Raw genomic sequence first — 27,966 nt, forward strand, 5'->3', positions numbered from 1 at the left:
CGTGTTATTATAATATATTTTTCATCTGTAAATATGAGAACTATATTCGTGAACTGTGAACATTTTCTTCCTGTCTAATTTGTTCCCTCTTCCCTGTGGATTTTGAAAATCACAAAACAGGGACAGCATCGCCGTGAAAACTACTCTGTACCTTTAATTATGTCGCATGACGGAAGATGTAGTAATCTTCAACTGGCTAGAAAACGTTCTTGTGCCGGAAATAAACTACAACTACCACAAGTCTTTCCGCGTACGTCATTTTTTTCTTTTTCACAAACAACAATGGCGTCGCACGGAGCAGATGCGGGTTCCTCCAAGCCCATAGCGTCTTCGGAGGAGCAGCAGGGAGAGAGAAAACCAGCGGCCGTGTCGTTTGGTTTCACCAAAACAGCCAGTAAATTTAAACCGTTGACGAGCGACGCTCAGGCCAAGAAAGATGACAGAGATTACCTGACAGGAATTCATGGAAATGAGCTGCAAAGGTCGGCTTTTTCTGCTAATGCTAACATAACGTTTCGGTGTCATTTACCGGTTACGTTTCTCATCTTAGCTAGTCATTGTAATTACAGTGCTTTTTGACAATGAATAACTATGTATAATTGTTATATGGACACAGTTAGCAACGCAAAGTGTTATTTTGAAACGGCCCCGCCTGACAGCGCTCTAATTTTGTATTTTGGTGCAGTTCAAAGCCAAGTGAGAAACCCAAGGAGCTCATCATCCCTCTGATCCAGAAGAACCGCTGGCACAAGCCGGACCAAGTGGGCCAGAACTCAGAAAATGGAGGCAAAATAGAAAACACAGCCCAAGACAATGACTCTGTGGAGTCTCAAGCTGTTAAGGAGCTCATTGAAGGTTTGTGTAGGAAGCAGGGCTGAGAGTACCATTAGATAACACACATCGCCTAAAACTTCTCTTTACGTTCATAGATTCGCGGAGGCAGCTTGATCTGTGGCAAAATGGCCCTAAGTCAGAAAACATAAACCTCTCCATCCCCCTGTTAATGCAAAACAAAGTGCCAGAAGGCTTTGAGGATGGAGACCAAGTAAAGGTGGACCTGAGGCCTGAATCTGTAAGTATGGAGAGCAACATAAGGACATAAATTCTATTCTATTTGCTGTGCAGTTCAGTCTTATCTTGTCCATATACACTGCTGAAGGGTAAAATATTAATTTTATTTTAATACAAAGTTTACAAGTATAGTCAAGAAGCTGCACTATGTCTTGTCTATGTGAGGGTGGTGCAGGACATGGATGAGAACCGTGAGATAGTGGTGAGGTGTGCTTGTGATGGTGATGGGCAGGATGACGGGTAACGTCAGGCAGGAATGAAAGTCAGTACAACATACAATACAACTTTATTTATAGAGCACATTTAAAACCCAACGGTATACCAAAGTGCTTCACATAAAAGACAGAAAATAAGACATAAATATTATAAATATTAAATATTAGTAAATATTATATGACCTTAACAAAGTTCCAAGTACTCTAACAGGTCAGTGTCACTAATACACAGGAATAGCATAAAATGTATATCAAGTAAAACATGTTAAAAGCACACGTATAAAAGGTAAAATAGAGTAAGCCTAGGGATCAGACACAGGCATTAACGAGCAGGAAAGGCAAGGTTAAATAAATAGGTTTTATTCCATAAATCTGGTGCAGCCAAGGCAAACGCACGGTCACCTCTAGACTTCAGACGAGATCTTGGCTGAATAGCCCTTTATTGTCATTGTATATGTACAAAGAAATTGTGGGCGCGCCACTCCAACTGTGCTGGAATAAAATGTAAATACAAGACAGCAGGAATAATGGCAAACAGGAGAAATGTATACAATCAAGAGGAATATATACAAAAACAATAGAAAGGCACACACTAGAGAACAAGAATAAGGGTTTGTGTGACGGAAGAGGATGCCAGAGAAAAGGGTGAATGAAGTCCGATGAACTACTTTTTTAGACATGCCTGTTTTTATTCATATCCAGATGTTTCTACTACAGCTGAACTGGAATTTTCACGTTTCTTAGTCAGTACAGAGTGATTTGGGCAGCACAATGGTTTCCTCACACCAAGGGGTCCTGGGTCTGAACCTGACAATTAACTGGGATTGTATTGACTTTGCATGTTCTCTGTGTTCTTGGTTATTTTAGCTACTTTTCAAAGATGTGTGTAAGCTTAGTTGAGGTTATGTTCAGGATGTTTCCCACCTCTCAGCCTATGACAGTTAAGAAAATAAATGATGAAATAAGTAAATGTGTAGAAATATGGAATTATTTGTTTTGATGATAATTTTCTAGAAATCACCTTTTTTGCAATATATTTAAACAAATTTTTATATTTAGAAAAAATGGTGAAAATGGAATTAATGCATAAAAATGCAAATAAAAAAAATAAAAAAACATGCAGTATGGAATTTAAAAAAAACCCCATCAAAATGAACATTCAGGTCTGTAGCCACACAGTATATTTGGAACTACAAAGAACTAATACCTGATTGTGACAGCATTAAAGGGCTTGAACATGAAAAACCTGATGATATATCCTAAAAGACAGCTTCTTATTAGATGTTGAATTTCAGTCTTTGCTCAGGGAAAAGTCTGAAATGAAAGGATACCATAGAAATGACAATTTAAGGAACTGATACATAACTCTTGTATTAAATTTAAACTAGGTGTAAAAAAACAAACAACTTTAGTTGTCTGAAAATTTTTAAAAAATTTACTCTAATATGACAATTAACTGGAACAATATTGCACTTACAAAATGAATTCTGTTGTTTGTTTTGGGATATACCGTAGCCCATGCATGTTGAAAATTATATACATAAATTGTCTTAAATTAGTCAAATTAGTCCTGATAACATACCTGTGGAAATTTTGGTCCCCACTTAGATTTCTGTATGGACATGAGTCCATATCCTATTATATCCACATCCTATTATATCTCAACAGTGTTGAGATATAATAGGCATATTCAAATACCTATTATATTGCCCTTACAGTTAACCCTGCATTGTTTTAAAACAACAAAAACAAAACAAAGTAAAGCAAAACTAACACTGAAACCAATAAAAACATAAAGATTTTTAAACATTTTTAAAATAAACTGAATTTAAAACAAAAAAATGTTGAATGAAATACTAAAAAAAAAAAAAAAAAGGGAAACTATTATGACTGTATCAAATGTGTATAATCTACAATAGAATCTATTAGAAAGCAGTGAGCAAATAAAAAAAGCCCGACAGTGCAAACTGTCTGGTAGACTGGCTGCTTTGACTCAGACTGAAATTTGAGTGTGGGAAAGTGCTGACTCTGGACTGGGAGACACCCCTGCATACATACACAGCGACACACACTTTGTCATTACAGTAAGACTTTGGTAGCAGGCGAGCATCAGTCTCCCAGAGACATAAAGGCAACCAATTGGGTCTCTCTCTGTTTCTTTTCATGTAAAGGCCTCACATGTCTTCTCACTGTCATCCCATATCTGCTCTGTCACTGTGGATGTGACTAGCAAAACACGAGAGTCAGGGAAAATTTGCTCACGGTGCCCCTGAGCTCATTTTCATGCAGCATCCTCTGCGAGGGCTCCCAGCCCCCTTTTAGAGGAAGACCTTCAGTGGAGAGAGATGAGCAGGGCTACTGCTGCTGTAGCTGCGGCCTGTTGACTCTGAGTCAGCCGGGACCGAGTCTGACAGCCTGTGGCCAAAAGGCTGAGTAAGACCGGCATGACAAGCTGTTTCTCTCTGTCAGCTGCAACAAACTTTTTTTTTTTTGTGCTTTATAAGTCAAAGATTACATAAGCACCTTGTTTAGCCCGTTGGGAATTTTTAATGCAGACTGTGATGTCTGAATTTTTGAATGTAATATGCTTTAATTTCCAAAATAATTTTGCAGTATTTATTTGTCAGTCAACAGAGGCAGATTATGAGCGTGTTCCTGTTGAGGCTTATGGACTTGCAATGCTTAAAGGGATGGGTTGGAAGAAGGAGGAAGGCATTGGACGTACCTTTAAACAGTAAGTAATAAATTGATAGTTCTGCTACACTGACGTTTTAACACAGTGGTGTTCAAATGTATACTGAAACAGCAAGTCAACTGGCAAACAATTAATTGGCAACTGTTATGATTGCTGTATAACGGATTAATTCCTGTGGATTTTCTTATTAACCTACAACAGTGGCACAGACTATAAAACTAAAAATAACTAGTAACTGTGCATTATTCTTCACCTACATAAAAGTAAAGCATTTAAATCTTTAGCCTGTTTTACAACCTGAACATGTCTATTCATGTCTATTGATTTATTCCTGTGCCTGCCTAACTGCTATAGAGATGTGAAGCCAATTGAGCACCAGCTGCGTCCGAAAGGATTGGGTCTTGGAGCAGATCGTTCGGCAGTAAAGGACCTGGAGCCCAGCAAACATCAGCGTCCCCCAAAGCCAGGCGAGGAGCGGGGAAAGGAGGAGGAGCTAGTGATGGGTCCCGGGGGTTGTGTGCTGGTACAGTCGGGGCCACATAAAGATCTCTATGGCAAGGTAGAGTTGATCTAGAATCTGTGTGGAACAAAGTCAGCATTTCCCACACGAGGACTGTATTAGACATGCTAGCCAAGTATATTCAGTGACTCATTTGGGTATTTTTATTTATTTATTTTAACTATACAAGTGTATGATTCAATTGTAGATACTCTTCTCACAATTATTTTGCAAGTTCAGTCTGCTAACAAGTCCGCCCCCTACACCCTTTCACTCCATAGCAAATGTAAGAGATTCTAATTAGGGGTAGAGTAGAAATACAACAGCAACCTTTGAGTCTTCCTCACCTTCCTGCACCGGAGACAGGGACTTGTAACGAATATCTTTGGCAATTTATTCTGCTGTCAGATTATTGAGATCTTCTTCACCTGTTATAACAGGTACCTGTTTTATTTCATTTTCTGAAATCCCACACTCTGTCTTCTTTTTCATTACCACCATATTTGTATTTTATCATATGAAGAAAAATAAATAAATAATTATGAGACATTTCACAAAACCATGTATAAATCATGGGTTGTATTTATGAAATAATCTCATGTAACTCATTTTTGTGCGGTTATAGTAAGATGGTATTTCTGCAGACTCACTGAGGAGGGCTGCGCAACACATTTCGATTAAAGGCTAGTCAGTTTGGAACTGCTTGTCATGTAGTGTGCACCCTAATACAGATGCACAGACAGTGTCAGCGTGTAGGGGCTGGAGTGGAGTTGAGCGCTTGATGTTTGAAAACTGGTTCACTTGTTAGTCATGTGTGCCGTGGTTGAAAGGACTCCAGTTTCACCATCTTGGACTAGAGTAGTGATATAGTCCTTGTTCAGCTCTGTCGATCTGCTGCAAGCTGGAGCAGAAGCCCCCACCAAACCAGAACCAGCAGCAGATGGAGAACTGGTTCATGCTTCGGTACACAGAGCAGAACAAGGACTATCGTTCCCATCTGCAGTCAAGGCGTGGAGCTGGAGTCTGTCCAGTGGCCACTCACTGTGGGAGGCAGCTGTTTATATTGTTCAGTTATTTGTTATAAAGTTCTTGGCTATCACACACAGGTGCATACACGTACAGGCGTGCAGACACTTAGACATACACCAGGTTCTAATGTTAAAGAAATGTAACTGAAGTTAGCCATTTGTTTTGTACTACCCACTTCTGACTATGTGTTTTTCTTTGCCTGAGGTAGATAGAAGGTGTTGATCCAGACAATGCTCGAGTCATGGTGAAGTTGGCTATTGGCAGCAAGGTTGTGACGATTAGCCATTACGCCATTAAACTGGTGGAGCGCAAGGAATATGAGAAATACAGCAAAGATCTCAGTGAGTAACTCTGACTTTTAAAAAAGTGACCTTTATTTTTTTCCTGCATAACGAATTAGAAGAAATCTCACTTAAAATATGGTGACATTTCATTAAATACCAAAATTCTGTTTTGTAAAAGACTTGTATTGCTATTGTAGTTACATATAATACAGATTTATTTTTTAATTAAATATCTAAGGGATCCTGCTGTTATGCAGTGTTCTGGGAATCAGACTTATCCTTTTCAGTGACATTTCACTGAACAGAGATTTAGCCACAGCCTGTATTTACGTTAGCCAGCAGTGTTTTTCCTAGAATGAAAAGGCCATGAAGAATAACTCTTTCAGTACTGTTGTCTGTGTTTGCAAAAAACGTTTTTTTTAATGCCATCTAATACTGCTTTTCCCCCAACAATTAGGTCGCCTCAGTAAAGCCCACAAAGACAAGGAAAGGGAGAAAGAGAAGGGAAAGGATCAAGAGAGAGAGCGTCAGAGGCGGGAGGAGAACGAGAAGAGTAGTAACGGCGACAAAGTAAAACACAAGTCCTCAGAAAGAGATCGAGAAAAAGACGAGAAGAAGAGGAAACACAGAGAATCAAGTCAAGACAGGTACATTTTCACTAAGAGATGTAATATTTCAATAATGAGCATTTTAAAGTGAATTATCTGATGGTTTTTTACTTTATCATTTTAACAGCATGTTCTCTGCTTACATGTGTTCATCTGCTGTTTGTTTCGTAGAGATAAGCCTCCAGTGAAAGAAGCAAGGCGACCACCAGCTCCCCCATCCTGGCTCCAGAGAGACCTGAAAGTTCGCTTTATAGACAAAGCGTTCAAAGGGGGCAGGTACTACAATTCAAAGGTACTCCAGCTTTATTACACCTTTCTATGTCAGTTATTAACAGCTTTGAATTAACAGATTTTAATGTGTTGAAGCTACAGGCAGATAAAAAAAAATTAAAGGAAAGGGCAAGCTGATAGGGAATCGCATACCACCACAGCTTTATTGTGCCTTCATTAGATTTTGATGGGGTTTTTAACTTTTCTGACAATAGCAGGCTTAAATGGTATAACGAACTAAACAATTCCTAAATAACATCAGAAATACAAATTTATTGAAATAATTATTCATTTCATGAATGTATTACAGCCCGCACGTCTCATTGTTGCAGTCTATGTGGCACTGCATTCCTGATTTCTCCATTCTCCCTGTTATTGGAATTCATAAATAAGAAAGGAGGAAAATAAAACATTGTGTTAGCCTTGCGACAGACTGGCGACCTGTCCAGGCAGCACCCTGCCTCTCGCCGTAAGACAGCTGGGATAGGCTCCAGCCCCCCCGCGACCCTGAAAAGGATAAACGGCACAAAATGGATGGAAAATAAAACAAACACCATCTTGTGACGTGAACTTAGTTGGGAAGTAATTTAATCTAGAAAACTGGGCTGGGGACAATACGACACACTTTGTCGAACTAAGTGGTCTCTGTTTTGTTAGGTTGCTCACCTGCATCAATAAGGTGGAGTTTCAGGACTTGCTCCATTTACTACTTGAAGTTGTCATTGTTCACAGCTCACTGAGCTCAGTTGCCACTGCTGGTAGAGACTGCCCTCTGGTGGTGTTTCTGGTTTCTGGGCAGCATGCCATGATAGCTTTGTAGAAATAGATGGTCTAGTTTTGGTTTTTTTTTTCTGTGACAGTATTGAAAATCCTGCTGTCAGGATTTCTAAATACCCTACAGTTCAGCTCAATCGTACTTTGCACTGACTCTCTAAGTCTTTGAAATTCTACCGAGGCCATAAATCATTCTTGTGAAAAGAAATTCTCTCATTTGATGCTTTGATGATGGTTTTAGAGAGTACTAATATGACATGAGTAGTTGGTTTAAGATTTGGTGACACATCGAAGTGTGGCTACTTGTTTACCAGTGATGGGGCCATTATCACCCAGGAAGAGCCCACTCCCACTGCGATAGAAATGTTAATCCCCCAGAACAACTTTGCATTAAGTGCAGTAACCCCAACAGGGACAGAAAAATAGCCCTCACAGCATAAATAAGCTGGATATACCCTCATTGTAAGGTTAGGGACTCAGGATTTTCCTTTAAATTGTTAGCGGTGTGCCAGTTTGCATTAGAGATGGCTTCATTGGATGTGAAAATAAAGGACTAGAAAGCCCTTTTTAATAGCCTTTTTTAGTTTTCACACTCTATATAGAAAACTTTTAATCCTAAGCAGCTGAAATAGACGAATCACTCCTTTTGTTATCATCATATAGCATGTCAGAAACTACTTTATCTTTCACGTGTGTTCACTTTTTTGAGAGTCAGACATTAGTTGTAGTTAGTTTTAAACCAAAGTATCGGCATTCACAGAAAAGCCACAGAATGTTACTGTGATAATTTCAAACTTCAGTTTCCGTCAGAGCTCTTAAAATAAGTCTCGGTTTTTGTGCAGATGCAAGTGGAGGATGTCCTGACGCCGTCTACCTGTGTGTGCCGAACTGAAGAGGGAAGACTGTTAGACGGTGAGTTATTAGTGTGATCTCGGGCTTGCTCGGTGTTATTTTTCTCAGTCTGTGGCGTTCGTGTTTTCTGTTGCCTAATTGGAGCTTGTCAGGAAATGTGTAAAATGTGTGCTGTCACTGTCTCTGTTGAATTCCTTATTCATCTAACAAGTTAAGGTGTTTTTAGCTGCTCATAAGTTGCATGAAAAAAATTAATCACTGTTATTGTGAGGTGTTTAAGGAATAGACAGATATGACTTTTTTTGTTAGAATTTGAAGGAAAAGTATGGCTTTATTTGTTTTTGAAGGTTTGTTAAATCTCTTTTTTTCCATTTCTTTTCACATAATGATGAATAAGTTATAATTGTTGACCAGTAGATTAACTTGTAATGCTCATTTTCTTTTCCCTCAGGTTAAGTTTCCCAGGTCTGCACCTTTGCATATTTAAATATAAAGGTGTATAGGTCCTCGCAGCTAACTTTCAACAATGCAAAGCAAATATGGATTTTTTTAAAAATGGTTGAACTATCCCTTTTGGCACGACTGAATCTCCAGAATAACCAGTCTTCTATACTGTTTACAGTTAGTTAATTTGAGAGATATGTACAGTTTTAATCTGTTAGGATTATACTCAGATCTCTTCTGTCATGATAAGTTTTGTTTCTGTGTTTTGTTTAAAATGAACTTCATATTGTCCTGGCTGCAGTTGTGCTTTTTAACAGCTAACTTTACACAATGCTATCATGTCAAATCAGTCACTTTAAAATCATGTCAGCATAAAAGTGTTCAGAATCTTTAGGCGCAGGACAAGAATCTGTTTGCAGATTACTTGCAGGTAAATGGTCCTGTTGAAGAGCAAGGGGAGGGATTACTGATTATTGTTATTGCCTAAATATAACCTTGAGTTAGAATAATATTTGTACATTTTATTTGTTCTTTAAAATGTATTTGTTGCAAAAATAATAACATGACTTCTTACCACGGATATCTGCTGGCTATGGTGGAAGCATTGGTTATTGTTCTGAGATGTTGGTCTGCTGATTTAAATCTGGCAACCAGACTTCCCAGATTGGGGATTAATTTGATTCTTTTTCCTTATTGGTTATTAGCAAACATACAGTGGCTTCCAAAAGTATTTGGCCCCCTTGAAATTTCCCACATTTTGTCACATTACAGCCACAAACATGAACCAACTTCATTGGAATTCCACGTGAAAGACCAAAACAAAGTGGTGTACATGTGAGAAGTGGAACGAAAATCATACATGATCCCACACATTTGTTACAAATAAATAACTGCAAAGTGGGGTGTGCGTAATTATTCAACCCCTTTGGTCTGAGTGCAGTCAGTTGCCCATAGACATTGCCTGATGAGTGCTAATGACTAAATAGAGTGCACCTGTGTGTAATCTAATGTCAGTACAAATACAGCTGCTCTGTGACGGCCTCAGAGGTTGTCTAAGAGAATATTGGGAGCAATGACACCATGAAGTCCAAAGAACACACCAGACAGGTCAGGGATAAAGTTATTGAGAAATTTAAAGCAGGCTTAGGCTACAAAAAGATTTCCCAAGCCTTGAACATCCCACAGAGCACTGTTCAAGCGATCATTCAGAAATGGAAGGAGTATGGCACAACTGTAAACCTACCAAGACAAGGCCGTCCACCTAAACTCACAGGCCGAACAAGGAGAGCACTGATCAGAAATGCAGCAGAGAGGCCCATGGTGACTCTGGACGAGCTGCAGAGATCTACAGCTCAGGTGGGGGGATCTGTCCATAGGACAACTATTAGTCGTGCACTGCACAAAATTGGCCTTTATGGAAGAGTGGCAAGAAGAAAGCCATTGTTAACAGAAAACCATAAGAAGTCCTGTTTGCAGTTTGCACCAAGCCATGTGGGGACACAGCAAACATGTGGAAGAAGGTGCTCTGATCAGATGAGACCAAAATGGAACTTTTTGGCCAAAATGCAAAACGCTATGTGTGGCAGCAAACTAACACTGCACATCACTCTGAACACACCATCCCCACTGTCAAATATGGTGGTGGCAGCATCATGCTCTGGGGGGCTTCTCTTCAGCAGGGACAGGGAAGCTGGTCAGAGTTGATGGGAAGATGGATGGAGCCAAATACAGGGCAATCTTGGAAGAAAACCTCTTGGAGTCTGCAAAATACTTGAGACTAGGGCGGAGGTTCACCTTCCAGCAGGACGACGACCCTAAACATAAAGCCAGGGCAACAATGGGACGGTTTAAAACAAAACATATCCATGTGTCAGAATGGCCCAGTCAAAGTCCAGATCTGAATCCAATCGAGAATCTGTGGCAAGATCTGAAAACTGCTGTTCACAAACGCTGTCCATCTAATCTGACTGAGCTGGAGCTGTTTTGCAAAGAAGAATGGGCAAGAATTTCAGTCTGTAGATGTGCAAGCTGGTAGAGACATACCCTAAAAGACTGGCAGCTGTAATTGCAGCAAAAGGTGGTTCTACAAAGTATTGACTCAGGGGGCTGAATAATTCCGCACACCCCACTTTGCAGTTATTTATTTGTAAAAAAAATGTTTGGAATCATGTATGATTTCTGTTCCACTTCTCACGTGTACACCACTTTGTATCGGTCTTTCACGTGGAATTCCAATACAATTGATTCATGTTTGTGGCTGTAATGTGACAAAATGTGGAAAAGTTCAAGGGGGCCGATTACTTTTGCAAGCCACTGTAAATGTCAGAATCTGCTGGCTCTACTCCTGAGTGCTGCCTAGTTGGTATTACTGTAGAAATTCTTCAATGAATGATGCAGCGTTTCTTTTTTCTTTTCCTGTGGCAGATGTGAAGCAGGACATGCTGGAAACTATTGTCCCAAAAAGTGAATATGATTCTGTAATGGTGGTACTGGGTGAGCACAAGGGGAAGGTGAGCAAAGTAACCTCTCTGCTTTTTATAGATAGATGGATAGATAGATAGATAGATAGATAGATAATTTGTTTAAATCTGATTAGCTAATACTGATCACTATATTCCCACCTGATTCAGGTTGGGCGTATTCTTCAGCGGGACAAGAACAAGTGCAGAGCGATGGTCCAGCTCGACAGATACGAGGATAAAGTGTTCACATTGGACTATGACTCCATTTGTCACTATGTTGGGGCAGCAGCAGACCACTGATTTCTGATGTTTACTGTAATATTCACTGTCCTTTTTCCATCGACTTCTTCCCAGCTGTTTTTTTTTTTTTGGTTTTTTTAGTTATTATTCAAGTATTATGGATTTTAAAAGATTGCAATTTTGTAATAAAAACTTGTCGATTTTTTTCCCCTTGTACATATGGCAATGCAACAATTGAGAAAAAGCTGCAACAGATAATTTTCACAGTAGTCTTAAGTTTATTATCATGTTCACTGATGGGTCTAGTGACAACGAGAAGTGAACCTTTGGGTCATATAAAAACATATTTACAAATGCTCTACACGGCAGGAGTATGAATAGAGAAGCTGTCCAAAAAGTTCAGCCCTTCATTTCTGACATGTACACATTTCACAATGAAAAGAAAAGCCTGTCAAACTATGATGTTTAGCAAGTGAGCATAATGAAGACCAACTGTAGAGTTGTGGGTTTTAAGTTGCTGTCTTCGTAGTATCTGCTTTTACTCCTTGGGTAGTTGGTTTGCTGCGTTAGCCCGAAGAACAGCTCCTGGACTCGGGTACGGACGCTGCTGGAAGAGAGGCCCCGCTGCTGTGGTGTCTGCACCCGTTTTTGCTTCATTACGTTTGGGCAGCCCACTTGACCACGACCCCCTGCAAAAATGAATACGTTTGTGTTCACTGCATTTGTAATCAGCACTACAATGTCTTCTGTGTCTGAAAAGGGGTTTTGTCAAGCCTGAGAAAACAACCTTGATCAAATTGCAATGACAATCTCAGTTTGGTCTTAGGAATATTTTAAACAGAAACCCTGGAGGTTTAGATCTTTAATAGACATTTCCACAGCAGACAATTTGGCTCATGGTGGCAGGAAAACTGCAAGTGAGGTAAATTTGGTTAATGATGGTTACAGTATGTTGCATTTACAGCTACAATAAGACTGACTGCACATACAAGGATAATGAAACTAGCGTGCTGAAGTAGTATGGAGCCATTTAAGTTGTTTTTATACCTGTGCTTTCTCTGACATGCCAAGTCAAAATGCTGTTTAAAAAAAAAAAAAAAGTGTATGGCCCCTTCCCAGCGTTCACACATGTTCCTGCTCTGAGGGCTCAGAGCTCATAAGGATACGAGGCCTTTCTGCAAGTCTTTATTTTATGCTCAAGGGAATAAGTGAGTTGTGATAAAAGCTGGTCAAATTTGGTCAAATATTAAGAGTAACTTTTATGAAAATGTGAGGAAAACTAATCCAGTTCACTATGAACATTATGCTACTGCAATAAAATCTGCCTCTTGTGTGGTGCCTTGCATGAAATGTAGATTTATGTGAGCTCCCTAAACCAGGGATATCAGCTATGCTGATTACCATTTTGAATTTTGAGAGGACACACTCAAAAATTGTACCTGTGCTGTGTGAGGGTTTAGTTCTTACGTCTAAGATAAAAATGCATGATGGGAATTGATTTGGTCTGTCTCTCATAACTATTTTTCAACAAGTGCAACACAATGATTCTGGCAAAATCAGAATACCAGAGAACGACCTGTATATAGCTTATATCGAGGTGACCATCTGAACTGTACCTTGGAGCATCAGAGTAAGCACTTGGATCCATGGGGTCCATCTCATCATCTTTTCTACCTGTAAAAAATATTAAGTGTTCAATATTCAATCATGTGAAAGTTGCTGATGTGTAAACATGTAATGAATCAGATGTAAACATTACCTTTTTTGCTTCGACTGTATGGTGCTGCCTCATCTCTTCTCTGCTTTCTTCTGTCTCTGTCCCTCCCATCATCACGTTCTCTGTCCCGGTCCCTTTCCCTGTCCCTTTCCCGATCTCGATCCCTTTCCCGATCCCGGTCTCTGTGTCGTTCTCTGTCCCTGTCTCTGTCTGGTTTCTCAACTTGCTTCTCGCCTTTTTCATCTCCTCCTTCTACTAAAAACACAAGTTAAGGCAAGGATCACAAGATTAGCCATGGCTGAAATCTGTCAAAAGCAAACTGTATTCTGAGGTTGTGCATGCAAAGTAGCACACGTCAACTGTAACAGAACTGAAATTTGTGATCACTAGTGCCTCTTGAAAACATTACATTATAGAGGCTGAATAAAAGCATACCTCTTATTTTCTTGGCAGGTTTTGTTATTACTGCAGATGGGTCATTTGGGGATAACCAGGCAACCATATCTGTCTCGACATTCCAGTAATAAGGAAGACCACTGTGTAAGGAATATAAAACATGAGCGATTAATATTGCAACCACAAAATTAAATAAAACTTACTTAACAGTTTAAAAATACACTTTAGCTCTCCATGACAGTAGTTATAATGTTCAAGGACTTCTCAAGAATAAAATGAGAAACAAGAAAGAAAAAGTAATAAGCGCATTCTGATTGTGAAGTTTATAACAATCATTTTGAATTAAAGTATAAAATTCTCATTATATTAAATTATAGTATAGCAAGTGTACATACCAAGCAGAGTCAAACACTTTGTACCAGTTTGGTGGTAGATTCTCCACTCTGGTGGCTTCATAATCTACATTGTTGTCATCATAATCTTCAGCAATAATCTCCTCATCTGCCCCTGGATTAATTGAAGGGGAACAGGTTTTTTAAAAGGCATGGAAAAAAAGCACAAAACATAAGGAGAAATTCACGAAGGGTAGAGACCCGAATATGAAATCTGCTCCACTACCTTGCTCTGTTGGTTTAACAATCCCTCTCTTGGCCAATCGGGCCAGCAGTGCTGGAGGTAAAGGCATCCTGAAAGACGGAGTCCATGTGAAACTCTGTTCATATTATGGCTGAAATTCACTTGGGGTACTAAAATAACAGTTGCAGAACAAATGCTCATAACACATTATTACACAGTATTAAAATAGTCTTAGATCTGTCATAAACCAGATAACATAATACATATCATGTACTTTCAATAATATGTACCCTTTGATTAATTAGGACATATAGAAACTCATCATTTACACACAAACCACTAAGTCACATGTGGCCATAAAGTAAAATGCACATGATTACCACCATTATATAGTTTAGTGATCTTTAATATAAGCACAATTTGTAACCGTTTCATTACTTTCATGGGCTATTTTATATATTTTTTATCACCATTATGTTTAATATTTTTGGTCCACCATTCATTTCACACTTTACTGAGCACTTGGTTTTGAAACAGTTCCCATATTTACCTGTTTTTTATTCTTCATCTTCTTCTTCTTATTATCATTATTTTGTTTTGTCCATTTTTTCTGGGACATTTCTTGTTTTCTGATAAGCGGAGATTAAGCCTTTACTGTAATAATTCTATCAAAAGCAGCTTTAACACTGCCCAGAACCACATTTTTGCAGCAGACTTGTCACATCTGTAGACCAGTATTTCCTGCAATAAATTACTGCTGGCTGTTTTGATGTCGATATCACAATGATATTCCTGAATTGTAGTTTAAAGCATGTATCCTGGCAGGTCTGAGAATGACTAAACTCCTGAACTGTTATGTGTCCTGTCATCATTTGAAGTAATCTGCTCATAAAAATTAAAGTAACTCCATAATCTTAATAAAGAAATCAGTTTCTTAGGTTATGTGGCCATCGTACGCGAATCCCAGGTAAAACTTTACTAGCTCCTTATCTTATGTGTATGTGCATATATGTATTTACATATATACACATACATATATATATATTTTCTTTGTGATTATTTGTACCATGTACAATACGAACTGTTTCCTTTAACAAGAAACTAACACGCTTGCGGTGCATCCGCGGCTGCAGATGTAAGATTAACCCAATAAACAAAACTATGCGTCTCCAAAAAGCATCCGCACCACACAAACACAAATGTTACCCTTTACTTCAAAAGACTGAACAACAAGAAATAATTAAATTCTTACCTTTTCTTTCAAAAAAAAAAAGGTGGCCCTTTTTTATCGTCAAGCTAACGATACCTCTTTCCAAAACAGCATACACGGCGCGCTTAATGATGACGTAATCACGTCCTCTTGACGAAGACGACGACGTAAACAGACATGGAGGAGTATGCCCGAGAGCCCTGGTAAGATTAGATTTTAAGCGTTTGTTCGTATTTTAGAACTAATTAAGTTGGAGTCAAGTGTTGACTTTTTTAAATTTCATACTCAGCTTTGACGTGAGAGTGAGCAGAAAGGCTCTGTGGTTGTTGCGGCCTGCTTATTAAAGGCATATAAAAAACATAAAGATGTTATATGGAGGCGCCCTCTGCACACACAATAAGCTGGTAGAGTCACCTTTATCTGAAAATGTCGCTGTTTTTAAGTGACAACTGGAGTTAGGATAGAAATTAAAAATAGTTCAGGGTGGATTAATCTCAAAATATGGTTCCAAACAGGCAGTACACGAAGCTTTATTTATTTATTTATTTATTTATTTATTTATTTATTTATCAAGTTAACACACACCTCGAGCCAAGGTTGATCCCCTACAAGTCAAACTTTAATGACACTTCAAAGGAACGGGATAAAGAATCCAGATATCAGCCACTTCATTAGGCATACCTGTCCACCTACTGATTAATGTAAACCTACATTCTGTCACTTGGCAACAACATAGTGCATTTAGGCATCTGGACATGGTCATGACGCATTGCTGAAGTTCAGGCTGGAGAAGTTCAAACAGCTGATTTTTATTGATTTTGAACATCACATGATTGTTTTTGCCAGAATGACCGATCTTTTCAATATTCCCGAAACTGTTTAACTACAGCCTTTTCCCCACAAAATAATTTCTAGGGTTTTACAGAGAACAGCGTGAAAAAGAGAAAATATCCAGTGAGCAACAGTCATATGGTTTAAAAAGCCTTGTTGATGTCAGAGATCAGATGAGAGTGGCCAGACTGCTTTGAACTGAAGGCAGCAGTAACTCAAATAACCACTCCTTACAACTGAAGTGTGCAGTATAGCATCTCTGAATGGACAACATATCAAACCTCAAAGCAGCTGGGCTATGGCAGGAGAATACTAAATTGTCACTTCCCTTCTCCACACCTCATTAGTTCTTTCACTACTGTTTGACATATTCATTTATGATGTTTGATATGTTTTATAACACAAACATAACTCAGAGATGAGTATTTAGTTATTTGTGTGGCTTTAAGGAACTAGTTCTTCATCCACGGGTAATATACACTTCTCAGCCAGAACTGTGCCCATATTGTCTTCGGCTTCATCCAGACCCCGATTGATAACTTCTGCATTTTGTATATGAACTGGATGTTAGTTGTCAGATATATCTCCATTGTCAGTTTTCCTATCACATAGAAATCCATTTCTCTCTTAACGCAGCCCCTGGAGGATAGTGGATGACTGTGGAGGTGCTTTCACAATGGGTGCAATTGGAGGAGGGGTGTTCCAGGCGGTCAAGGGCTTTCGAAATGCCCCTGCTGTGAGTTCAAAACACAGGTTTTTGTTTGTTCTCTGGCTCGTCAGGTTGTTAAAGGCAGAATTCAACTGAGCTCTAATATTTCAGGGTGTTGGACACAGGCTGAAAGGGAGTGCAAAAGCAGTGAGAGTTAGAGCTCCACAGATTGGAGGTGAGCAGTTCCTGTTTTTTGTTACACATGGCAGTTAGTTAGTAATATATCATTTTTTGTGTAGATGAAATTGTTTAGGTACAGTTGGCTTCATAAAAGTAGCTGAAGTCTGCTTACTTCTTATGTTGCAGGTAGCTTTGCTGTTTGGGGAGGGCTCTTTTCCACAATTGACTGTGGTTTGGTTCGTCTGAGAGGGAAAGAGGATCCTTGGAACTCTATAACCAGTGGTGCGCTGACTGGAGCCATCCTAGCAGCACGCAGTAAGGAGCTCATTAGCTCAAAAGAAACAATACACCACTGTGTCTCTCTGTGTCAGTAAATACAGCCCCAATTCTGAAAAAGTTGGCACGCTGTGTAAAATGTAAACAAAATTTTTTTGGAATTGGGTTTCTACATTGGGATAATTAGCGTGACTCGCTGAATATTGCATTTTTCTCCAGGTGGACCTCTAACAATGATGGGCTCTGCAATGATGGGGGGAATTTTGCTCGCTCTCATTGAGGGTTTTGGGATTCTCCTAACCAGATACACAGCGCAGCAGTTTCAGAACCGTGAGTGAAGATAATTATGTTTCAGAAATGATATTTAAACTGGGCAGAACTAAGTGATTTATCAGTAGTTTAGCAAAATGTCACATGATTAAATGTGTGAGTGGTTTTATACCCCTGTACTGGTGTCCACTCCTCAGTTTGACAGAATTATGGCTGGACTTCGGCATAGAGCAACATTTTTCATCTCACTGGTCCCAGTTTTACTCACCCTCATCACACTCGTAGCAATTTTTTTGTTTCTATCAAAATGTTTTAAAGAACCTGAGGAAAATCATCCACTCTCTCAAAGTTCTTGTGCAGTTTAATTTGTGTTTCCTGTTTGATTCGTTTTTCCCAACAACACAATTTCTCACAATGTTAATGATATAACAACTTATAAAACATTTTGAAGGATGTGAGACTATTAAAATCGTTGTTTTTTTTTTTAGTGTTGCTATGAATAACCAGACAAATGTATGAACATCAGGTTGCCTCCAGCACAGCTCAAGTTAGATTTCCTGCTGAGACATGTCTTATTTTGGATGAGATTGTCACGGTTGATGTTGGCCAACCGTGGGGATGTGAGGAAAAGGAGGACCTAGGCGCGGAGCTCTGAATGCAAGCAGTGCGTTTATTTACAGTGAATGGACAATAACAATAAATCCTCAGTGCGTTCCTGACTCCCGTGACATGTCCTCTTCCCAGTGCTAGTGTTCCTTGTCTCCGCTCCTCAGTGTCTGAGCACCCCGTGCTCGCTTCCCTCTCGTCTCCACGCTTCTCCTGCGGAAATAGCAAAGAGGCAGCCGTAAGACACACACAATGCGGACTAACCATACTAACTGGCCGAGAGACTAACGTGAAGTCACGCAATGATCCAGCGTCGGATAGAGCTCCATCACACTCTTAAGCAGCTCCTCTGACGAGGCTTGATCAGCTGCAGGTGTGTGAAGGTCTTCAGGTGGGGCCAACCACCTGGCACACCCACCAGGCCTGAAGGTGCCTGTAAACAGGTGCTCCCAGATACACCTGCATCCACACACACACATATACCTGCAAGCAGGGAGAACGAGGGACAGCAACACCAAAAACACATATAATATAAAACAAGTCCATAACTGCTCAGGGACCCTAGGTAGCTCAGATCCAGGTCCCTGACAGTGATGAGCTGAGGAAAGGCTACGAAACCAAAAAGCCTGAATGCACAGCAGACCTAGACAGTAGTAATATTCATATAAATATTTCTGAGGGAAACATGGGTTATATATTGATTACATGCCAGTGAAGCATGAAAAACTGACTTTGTTGTGTCTTCTTCCTTGATTTCTCCAGCAATTCCCTTTGCAGACGACCCTAGTCAGTTACCACCAAAGGATGGAGATCATCAACATCAGGGGCAAAGGGGGCAGTTTCAGTAGAGAAGGTTCAGGACTGAAGCCAGCTGTGGACAACCAAAAGCATAACAGGAATGCCAGCACATGAACAGCATCTACCAGGATGACCAAGAGGTGGAGATACTGGTCCCTACTGGATGCTAATAGATACCTCAGGGACAAATTACTGTTTCAGTTATTTATGAGTAAATGATAATAATTTCCTCATGTTTGCACCACCTGAAAAATCAACGTTTTCAATATTTATGGTTATTTTGTTGAATGTGTAGTTCTCAAAACCACACATAGTAAATTAGTTATTATAGCAACACGTATCTATTAAAATAAATAATTTTCAGCTCATTTATATTCTCATTTATATTCTTGCTGAGAGTTGGGGACAATGCTCAAGGAACCAAATAAGTTTTATCCAAAAACTGCTTTATGCTTCCAAAGATTTTATACTTGGGCCGATTGTGTATTTTAATGACTGAAAGGCAGAAAGTTAAAGTAAGAAAACTGCACATCTTTAAAGTTTTGCATTAGAAAGATATTTATTCGAATATTAACGTTAATATTTATTTACCTGTGAGGTGTTAAAGTCAGTTCAAAGGACATTTGAGGGTTTTTTTTGTTGAAACTCAGCAAACCCTTTTTTTTTTAAAATAGTTTTTGTTGATTATAAGTGTTTGTCTAGTCTGTTATCTGTGCACCATTTGTCACTTTAATTGCCGCATAAAGCAACAAAGCACTTTTTAAAAACCTGAAAGTCTCTCATTTCCTGAAATTAGCACCATCCACAAAAAATTCTATCAAATCGATCTGGTTACAAACTGTCAGCAAATATCTATTGTAGTAAACGTACTGTGAACAATATTCCTAAAAATAATAAAGCTTCAGATGATCTTTAAAAATGTGATCGATTGTTTGTTTGTGACTTCTTTTTCAGGTAATGTGATGAATATTTTTGCAGTCTTGTGATTTACTGCTGACTGGCGCCCCCCGTCGCCGGCCTTTCGGTACTGCATACAGTGGCTGTTTCTCTCCAAGGTCCTGAAATATTGGGGTCCCAACTTGCAACTGCTTTCTTCATCTTGATGGACTATTTTCTTAATATTATTCTCTCTCAAAACTAAAACATCGCAGCAAACTCCCACAGAGCCGGAGAGTTTCTCCACCTCCACCTTCCCCTTGAAAGATTTCCCTTGTCATCCTTTTAAACGGCTCAGCTACTTTAATCCTGACGGCTGGCCGCCGCGAATATATGCACGCGTTTGTTTTAATACTCCTCACCGTTGTGTGCCCGCATAGATAAACTTAATTGCAGTCTTCATTTACACACCGCAAGAAATGACCAGAAAGCGGCTTTAATTGGATTTATGGGCTACAAACTGGCGGTGAGCAGAATGGCCCGCAGCCTCTGAGCTGCACCGGCTTTCTGCATGTGGATATGAAATGACAGGCTACAGATGGTCCTTATTTTTTCCCTTCTCTCTTTGGGGGCCAAATTCAAATCTGTGATCCATTACGCATCACAGATTTTGTGAGGAGTTGATGGTGCGTTTTCTTCAGTGATTTCGTGGCGTTAACCTGTGAAAATGGACCCGGCAAAGAAAGGTATGGTCTGTCAGCCTTTCAGGAATGTGTTTAGTATACCTCCGCGCGTAACATTTGCTATGTTTCATTGCACTGTAAAGTTATTCTGAGTGGGAACAGACAAACGTAAGATGAGCATAAACATTTTTGTCATGACGCTTTTCTGAAAAGTAACAAAACCTAACTAGTAAAATAAAAAAGGGCTTTTATAATAACCAGAAAATGCACAGCTGATCTCATATTCAAAGTTTTCTTACTAGGGCAGACAGTTTATGTCTTGGCTGCTCGTTTAGTTTGTTCACGGATGGGATGATAAAAGTACCCTCAGGCTTATTCTCTGTGCAGTGCCTTGTCAACAGGTGTTCGTGGGTCTACTTGGGGATAGGGCTGGGCTAAGTGCCACGCTGCTCCCACTAAAGAAGTAGGTCACATCTGGTCTTATAATATGAGGCCTCCGGGACAGAATACCTCCCTGTTGCCACAGCCACATGTCAAATCCTTTCCTAATTGTGTTAGATAATAAAATCTGAGCTCACATAAGCAATGCTAGAGTAACATGACTTGAAACTGTGTGCAAATGCACACTGGAACTGGACAAAACATTGTTTAACTTGCTTTTTTTTTAAATTTTTTAAATTTTTTTTACACTGAATCTATTCCCCAAAACAAAAGAAACAATTACCTTGCATGTATATATCCTTACTTACAATAAAACAACTCAACCCATGCCCAACAGAGCTAACATTCACTGTGTGTGAAAATGCGCATTTTCACCCTGCCTTTTTAATCTTTATGTATATATTGACTTATTTATTTTCAGATGGCCTCCCTGGGGGCGATGCAGGCAAATCAGACACCCTCGGGTCAACTGGCTCGGTCAGAAAAAGAGGAGGGGGCGCCAAGAAGGCGATGCAGGCAAACAAGTCTGCCCTCAGGGCCCCCCGAGCTCTTTGCTGCCTCACCCTTAGTAACCCCATCCGGATGGCTGCACTGGCCCTGGTGGAGTGGAAATATCCTTTTCTCTGAGAGAGTTGCTGTGTTTGTCTCTGCACATGTAGTGTGTTTTGGTTTGTGTATGTTTAATCCTGCATATGATGCACATTCATTAATAATCATTTGTTTCATGTATTTTTCCTGGAGAGATACATTCACAAGGCCCGCTCTTGCCTTAACTAGATTTTGCAAGCCCTTTGACATTTTCATTCTTCTTGCCATTTTTGCCAACTGTGTGGCCATGGGTGTCACCAAGCCGTTTCCAGATGATGATTCCAACCCTACCAACCACAAACTAGTAAGTGTTCAGTGAACAAATATAAAATAATTTAACAAAGCCACCAAAAATATACAGGTTGGGCCATTTATATGGATACACTGTAATAAAATGGGAATGGTTGGATACTGGATGCCTGTGTTGGCATTTCTCCTGCGGTGTTGCTATCAGTGTGTGAAGAGCAGGAGAAGAGGGTTGCATTGACAATCCAACACAATGGGCAGCACATTGAACACATTTTATGAGTGGTCAGAAACTTGTAAGAGAATAAAGTTATGTTGAAACCAAGCACACCATTGTTTTTCTTGTGACATTACCAATAAGTTTGATGTGTCACATGGCCCTCTTCCTATTGAAAAAACAAAAGTTGTATCCAAGATGGCCGACTTCTAAATGGCCACCATGGTCACCACCCATCTTGAGGAGTTTGTCCCCTCACATATACTAATGTGCCACAAACAGGACTTTAATATCACCAACCATTCCCATGTTATTACGGTGTATCCATATAAATGGCCCACCCTGTACACTATATGCCAGATCACAGATGATAGTGTGGGTCAAAGATATGTTTTTGGACACATGGATATGAATAAAACAGCTTGATAGTGAATAATTTACTGAACACCTTCTGTATGTGATACAAACTGGCACACTTTTTTATTTAGTTGTTTTGATGGCATCTCTAATCTAGAAACATTAAGGTAAAAGCCAGTGACGAAGAGGCTGGACCAGCTCGCTGTCTAAAGGGTCCAAGTCTCTACTCCTGAAGGTCATTATTATCCCAGTAGGAATTGCTAGAAACTTGTTTAAACCCACATTGGGCCGGTATGCCCAGCTCTAACTGCTTTTGTCCAAATGCCTACCCTGTTACCTAACCAAATAATCCTGCTCGTCAAACACAGACACCAGCCACTCTGGTTCACAGCATTTCCCACACGCTGACACTTGTTGAGTTGCTAGGTTTTTACTTTAGTGGCCAGGAAAACAGGTCCCCGAGGACATATTAGTTTTGTGGGCAACTGGTGAGAGCCTTTAAAGAGATGTAGCCATCCAGAAGTCTAAAACCTTACTATTAAATGAAGACTCCAACAAGTGCACAATTTAGACTTAGTCTGCAGAGAAAGTATTTATTTAGACATTTAAGCAGGGGCAAGGCATGCAAGAGGAATGGTAGACAATGCATAGCTCGTTATTTAACCTCTGTGTGGAGGACTATACTTCAGGCATCCTGACTCCTGCAAAGGGAAACCCAACTTAGTGTAGAAAGGAGAAGGTCTGTAACACTACACAGAAGGGAAGGAAGGAAAGTGAATTTACGTCTTCAACAGTGCCTCACCTTTACTTCTTAATTTGTAGGATACATGACAGATTTATTCATTTTTTAGACACATCTGTGGATACTTGGCAGTGGTGTCAGAAAGTCAAATAGACGAAGAGATCATATCGTTGGAGGATGTGTGAAGAGGAAAAAATGTTTGATGAAAGATCTTACATGGAGGAAGTCTTGTTATCTATAAACGTCAAAGAGACGCTGGTGCTTTGATCATATAGAGCTGCCTTTATCAGACTTCAGAAAGGAGGCTTGAGCCTTGGAAATATAACAAGGTTAACACTTTGTATTGTCATGTGATGACATGTCTGATCTTCTTTTACAATTTTTATGCTTTTCTGTTCCTGGTTTCTACAGCTTTACTCTCAGTAAGAAGATTTCCCTTTGCCTTCCTGGAATCATTTTCATTGTTGGATCGAATATAAGTGACTGATTCCATTCATTCATCCATATTGGTGGTAGTGCAGTGAGCGTGACCATTATCTATCTGAGACACACATGCCTGATATGTATTATCAGTCATTATTTTATTAGTTCAGTCAGTATGTCTGGTGTTCTGGTGGATGGTGATGCATTAGCGTGGAAAAAGTTGTGCCACAACCTCATTGACGTGACATCTATCTGGGATCATGACTTACCTAAACACCAACCATCTGCCTCTTCTTTCCTTCCAGCACTCTGTTTTTTTTCTGATCTCTTTTTCCAGTGAATCAAATGTCATATTGTTGTCAAATTGTAAGCAAGTTCTATTAATCATAAAAGATTCCTATGACTAAATAATAACTTAATGCATTTATAAAATAAGTCATGCAATAATTTTGCTTTGTTTGACCTAATCCTGACATTGTTTGCAGAGAGATAACAGCTGATTCGGTATTTGAGTTTGAGCTCAGACCCGTTTAGTCAAATGTGTAGTGGACACACAGTCGCAGCAGGATAGATGATAGTAGATCTCTTTGTTAGATTTCACAGAGCGGACAGTTGAAGATATTCTTCATTGGAGACTTAACTATATCCGTTATCGTCATAACTTTTGGATCAGATTTTGGGGGAGGTTACAGATTTTCCAAGCTCCATCTTCTTATATTAAAGCACTTCGTTCCTGGATTATAGTGTCAGCGTGAGGTAAAGTCCCAGTGACAGTGACATTGATTAGAAGCTTTAAGCTGAAGGTTACAGAAAAGGGATCTGTTGGCAGACTTATGCGTGTGTTAGACAGTGGGTTAAGAGGTTAGAAAGCCAACAGTATCAGCTCTTAATGTCTGCACAGGTTGTTTTTTGCATTAGGCAGGAGTAAAAACCAGTTGCAATGTGTGATAAAAAGAAATAACAGCCTCTAAATGTCAGCCCTAACAATAACTTGACATTTTCTTTAGTTTTCGTCCATTTTTTTCACATTCCGTCTGTAAAAGGTCTTTCCAATTTTACTTAACCATCCCCGTGTTACCTTTTCTTTTGTTCTCAGGAACAAGTTGAGTACGTCTTTCTCGTCATCTTCACCATTGAGACCTTCACTAAAATTCTTGCCTACGGCTTAGTCATGCACCCGAGCGCCTACATACGCAGCGGATGGAACCTGCTTGATTTCATTATCGTCATTGTTGGGTATTTTGTGTACTTTATAAAGTCACATTTTGCATCCACGAATGTTGTATTGTTAGTACGAAAAGTCAAATGCAGCGGCTATTTTCTGACTCTGCAGGTTGTTCAGTGTGATGGCAGAAGCAATGACAGATCACAAGCCCGGTGAGGCCCACCATGCTGCAGGAAAACCTGGAGGCCTGGATGTCAAAGCTCTCCGAGCGTTCAGAGTGTTACGACCACTTCGACTTGTGTCTGGAGTGCCAAGTGCGTCAACTACAATTCGTTTTGTTGGGATATTAGTATGAAGTGAAGGTTTGCACTGAGGGGGGGAAAAGACAAAGCAGCTTATTTAGTATTATCATTATTTAGTATTTTCAACATTTTGTTCTTTTTAGATACATTTTAATTGTATTCTTAACTTTTTTTGTTTTATTGTTCACATCTATACAAATTCTTCATCAAAGCAAAAATTCATTTTAATCTTAAAAGGTCAAATTTAATTTTGTTATTTAAACTTCCTCCTCTTTTTCTGCCTTTTTGTGGTTAACGTTGGTGTTTGTCTTGTCAGGTTTACAAATTGTGTTGAACTCCATCATGAAAGCCATGGTGCCCCTGCTCCACATTGGTATGCTGGTCATGTTTGTCATCATAATCTACGCCATCATCGGCTTGGAGCTTTTCATCGGGAGGATGCACAAGACGTGCTACCTCATGAGCACAGGTCTGTGTCATTCTGTGGATTTTCCATATGTTTTTGATTTCTAGACTCAAAGCCTTTTGGTCTCTTGCTGTTTCCTGTTCCAGGTCTCATGGTGGAGGATGACCCAACACCTTGTGCGTTTGCTGGGAACGGCCGCTTCTGTGTCACTAATGGGACTGAGTGCAGGGGCAAGTGGGAGGGCCCCAACGGAGGGATCACAAACTTTGACAATATCTTCTTTGCCATGCTGACAGTTTTCCAGTGCATCACTATGGAGGGTTGGACAGATGTACTCTACTGGGTACACATACATATTGCTAGATCACAGTTTTCAAGCTCCATTTTTTCTTTTGTTTTCTTTTGTTGATTGACGATACTTATCAATTCTTTATGCCTTTGTCTCTGTGCAGATGAATGATGCTATTGGCTATGAGATCCCATGGATTTACTTTGTTTCTCTGGTCATCTTTGGATCATTTTTCATTATCAACCTTGTATTGGGTGTGTTGAGCGGGTGGGTAGTCCCTGCACTGCAGGTTTCAACTTCCTTTGCGTGAATTGTGCAATGAGAAACAAAGGCGATACTTTAAAATGAATCTACCGCATGTGTCCCTAATGGTTTTCCTGTTGTTATTAAGTATGTACTTGTATTTATGAGCACAGAGAGTTCTCTAAAGAAAGAGAGAAGGCTGTTGCTCGTGGTGAGCTGCAGAAGGCGCAGGAGAGCAAGCAGATGGAGGAGGACATGATAGGATACATGGATTGGCTCATAGAGGCCGAGGATGTGGACGAAGAAGGAAACAAACGTTAGTTAGGAGAACATTTACATTCAAATATAAACTCTCAAATCCTTACATTTGTACATACTAATCTGCCTCTATGTGTTGTTGAAGGTGCTGCAATTGCAAAGAAAAAGATGATGAAGAAGTTTGGCTGGTATAAGCACAGTGAGGATGGAGGAGGTATGATAGCTGCTGCTTGTTGCTGTTATTATTTTTCATTTTACGTGATAATCTCTAACAGCCAGTACGTGTGTGTGCATTCAGCAGAGTCAGACTCAGATGATGATATAGCATACCTGGATGATGATAGTGGCTTCTGTGCGTCTCTCATGTAAGGAAACAAAAAGGTCAACGTTGTTTTAAATCATTTTTTCTGTGGAGGAGATGGTGTCATTTTATTAATGTTCCTCTCTTGTTTGATTTCTTTCACAGGGCAAAGATGATGGCCAATAGTTTCTGGTAAGAATAAGAGAAGACGTACTACACAACAAGAAGATATATTTCTCACTGAATTATCCAGAACTTTAGGCTCAGTGGGTTTAAATAAATGATGCATTTTTTCACACCTGAAACAAAGAGGACTTTCTTTTCAAGTTAATGGTAAAATAATTATGAAAAATAAATATGATATCATGATTTTATCACAGCTCAGGCAGGCACAGGCGGTTTTCCTGCTTGCACGCTAAATGCTAAACACAAATTTTGGCTAAATGAGAGCTGGTAACATAAAGTACTATACACAGGATGTGAAAATAATACAAATTGGAAATAAAGAAAACACAAAACAGATAAATTAATTTATGGGTGCAGTCTACAAAAACTATAAATCTTTGAATTAAGGCGTTTTCAGTCCCATTATGACAAGAGTATAAAATCAATCAACTAATGATGCAGTGTGCCTTTACAAACTTACTGAAAAATTGATCATCTTAAAGAGCTCACTGAATTTGAGCCCACGCTCAAACTATAGAAGGATGACACCAATGAAACAAATCAGCTTGCGAAATTTCTTCCCTCCTAAATATTCTGTAAGTGGTTAGAACTTGTAGACCGGAGTGGGATCACTCAGTACTGAGGCCAGTGGTGGGATTGTGCTATGTCATATTAATATTTTTTGACTGTACATGTCTAGTATGCGTGCAGTAAAGATGTTCATTCTACACTTTCTTTAGTGACCAGCTGTGCCAGCTGAATCACACTCTCAGGAAGAACTGCCGCGTTGCAGTAAAGACCACTAACTTCTACTGGTTGGTGCTTCTGTTGGTGTTTCTCAACACTGTGGCCAGCGCTTCAGAGCATTACGGGCAGCCGAAATGGCTCACCGAAATGCAAGGTAATAAATAGCCCCGCCCATTTTTTATTCTAACCTGTGATCCCAACCATCTCTATGCTTTGATTCTGAATGAGTCAGTGATTTAAGAACAAATGTTACTTTTTTTGTCCCTCAGAGCGAGCCAATAAGATCCTGCTGCTTCTCTTCACTCTGGAGATGTTGATGAAGATGTACGCCTTCGGTCTGCAGATCTACTTTATGGCGCTGTTCAATCGCTTTGATTGCTTTGTTGTGTGTGGCGGTATTCTCGAGACACTCCTCGTAGAATTCGAAGTCATCCCGCCCATTGGCATATCGGTGCTACGCTGCATCCGACTGCTCCGGATATTTAAGATGACTCGGTAATTAGTGATTAAACCTTACGTGAGAAGGGAACTACAAATTTCCATGCCCTATCTGCCCATCCTGATG

General features: G+C 39.7%; 3 protein-coding genes and 1 long non-coding RNA gene across 7 annotated transcripts; 2 read left to right on the forward strand and 2 right to left on the reverse strand.

Annotated features, from left to right (window-relative positions):
• The first annotated feature begins 18 nt into the window (after nt 1-18).
• gpkow (G patch domain and KOW motifs) lies at nt 19-13,601 on the forward strand. Of its 2 annotated transcripts, XM_040007937.1 has the most exons (11): nt 22-482; nt 686-855; nt 930-1,072; nt 3,914-4,020; nt 4,336-4,540; nt 5,718-5,850; nt 6,251-6,440; nt 6,573-6,693; nt 8,288-8,357; nt 11,166-11,251; nt 11,372-13,601. In XM_040007937.1, the coding sequence occupies exons 1-11, from the start codon at nt 160-162 to the stop codon at nt 11,501-11,503; spliced, it is 1,680 nt and encodes a 559-aa protein (XP_039863871.1). In that variant the 5' UTR covers nt 22-159; the 3' UTR covers nt 11,504-13,601. The 2 variants fall into 2 exon arrangements, with proteins under 2 accessions (XP_039863872.1, XP_039863871.1); XM_040007938.1 differs by lacking the exons at nt 11,166-11,251; nt 11,372-13,601 and adding an exon at nt 8,749-9,321 and having other exon boundaries at nt 19-482.
• pqbp1 (polyglutamine binding protein 1) lies at nt 11,699-15,499 on the reverse strand. 2 transcript variants are annotated; one of them, XM_040007943.1, is made up of 7 exons: nt 15,385-15,499; nt 14,175-14,242; nt 13,952-14,063; nt 13,596-13,696; nt 13,203-13,412; nt 13,060-13,117; nt 11,699-12,132 (listed from the first exon to the last, which is right to left on the reverse strand). In XM_040007943.1, exons 2-7 carry the CDS (start codon nt 14,239-14,241, stop codon nt 11,982-11,984), a joined length of 699 nt encoding a protein of 232 aa, XP_039863877.1. In that variant the 5' UTR covers nt 14,242; nt 15,385-15,499; the 3' UTR covers nt 11,699-11,981. The 2 variants fall into 2 exon arrangements, with proteins under 2 accessions (XP_039863877.1, XP_039863875.1); XM_040007941.1 differs by having other exon boundaries at nt 13,203-13,415.
• LOC120719062 (mitochondrial import inner membrane translocase subunit Tim17-B-like) lies at nt 15,460-26,077 on the forward strand. Of its 2 annotated transcripts, XM_040007939.1 has the most exons (7): nt 18,485-18,597; nt 18,917-21,844; nt 24,622-24,761; nt 24,859-25,004; nt 25,309-25,461; nt 25,545-25,741; nt 25,851-26,077. In XM_040007939.1, the coding sequence occupies exons 2-7, from the start codon at nt 21,374-21,376 to the stop codon at nt 25,995-25,997; spliced, it is 1,254 nt and encodes a 417-aa protein (XP_039863873.1). In that variant the 5' UTR covers nt 18,485-18,597; nt 18,917-21,373; the 3' UTR covers nt 25,998-26,077. The 2 variants fall into 2 exon arrangements, with proteins under 2 accessions (XP_039863874.1, XP_039863873.1); XM_040007940.1 differs by lacking the exons at nt 18,485-18,597; nt 24,622-24,761; nt 24,859-25,004; ... (1 more) ...; nt 25,545-25,741; nt 25,851-26,077 and adding exons at nt 15,460-15,545; nt 16,810-16,909; nt 16,994-17,057; nt 17,189-17,317; nt 17,498-17,608 and having other exon boundaries at nt 18,917-19,871.
• On the reverse strand, nt 17,981-18,535 carry LOC120719065. The gene is made up of 2 exons (XR_005692619.1): nt 18,444-18,535; nt 17,981-18,367 (listed from the first exon to the last, which is right to left on the reverse strand). It is a non-coding gene; the product is annotated as an uncharacterized LOC120719065 (long non-coding RNA).
• Nucleotides 26,078-27,966: the final 1,889 nt, after the last annotated feature.

Source organism: Simochromis diagramma, unplaced genomic scaffold (genome assembly GCF_900408965.1).
Source record: "Simochromis diagramma unplaced genomic scaffold, fSimDia1.1 OVJJ01000545.1, whole genome shotgun sequence".
In the NCBI taxonomy this organism is placed as follows: domain Eukaryota; kingdom Metazoa; phylum Chordata; class Actinopteri; order Cichliformes; family Cichlidae; genus Simochromis; species Simochromis diagramma.

Coding starts and splice junctions, on each gene's coding strand:
- gpkow (XM_040007937.1), top strand. CDS start 160: ATGTCGCATGACGGAAGATGTAGTAATCTTCAACTGGCTAGAAAACGT. Junction 4,541..5,717: donor ATAAAGATCTCTATGGCAAG/GTAGAGTTGATC, acceptor TGCCTGAGGTAG/ATAGAAGGTGTTGATCCAGA. Junction 11,252..11,371: donor TGGGTGAGCACAAGGGGAAG/GTGAGCAAAGTA, acceptor CACCTGATTCAG/GTTGGGCGTATTCTTCAGCG.
- pqbp1 (XM_040007941.1), bottom strand. CDS start 14,241: ATGCCTTTACCTCCAGCACTGCTGGCCCGATTGGCCAAGAGAGGGATT. Junction 13,697..13,951: donor AAAGTGTTTGACTCTGCTTG/GTATGTACACTT, acceptor TTCCTTACACAG/TGGTCTTCCTTATTACTGGA. Junction 13,118..13,202: donor ATACAGTCGAAGCAAAAAAG/GTAATGTTTACA, acceptor TATTTTTTACAG/GTAGAAAAGATGATGAGATG.
- LOC120719062 (XM_040007939.1), top strand. CDS start 21,374: ATGGCCTCCCTGGGGGCGATGCAGGCAAATCAGACACCCTCGGGTCAA. Junction 24,762..24,858: donor TTCATTATCGTCATTGTTGG/GTATTTTGTGTA, acceptor CTGACTCTGCAG/GTTGTTCAGTGTGATGGCAG. Junction 25,005..25,308: donor ACTTGTGTCTGGAGTGCCAA/GTGCGTCAACTA, acceptor TTGTCTTGTCAG/GTTTACAAATTGTGTTGAAC.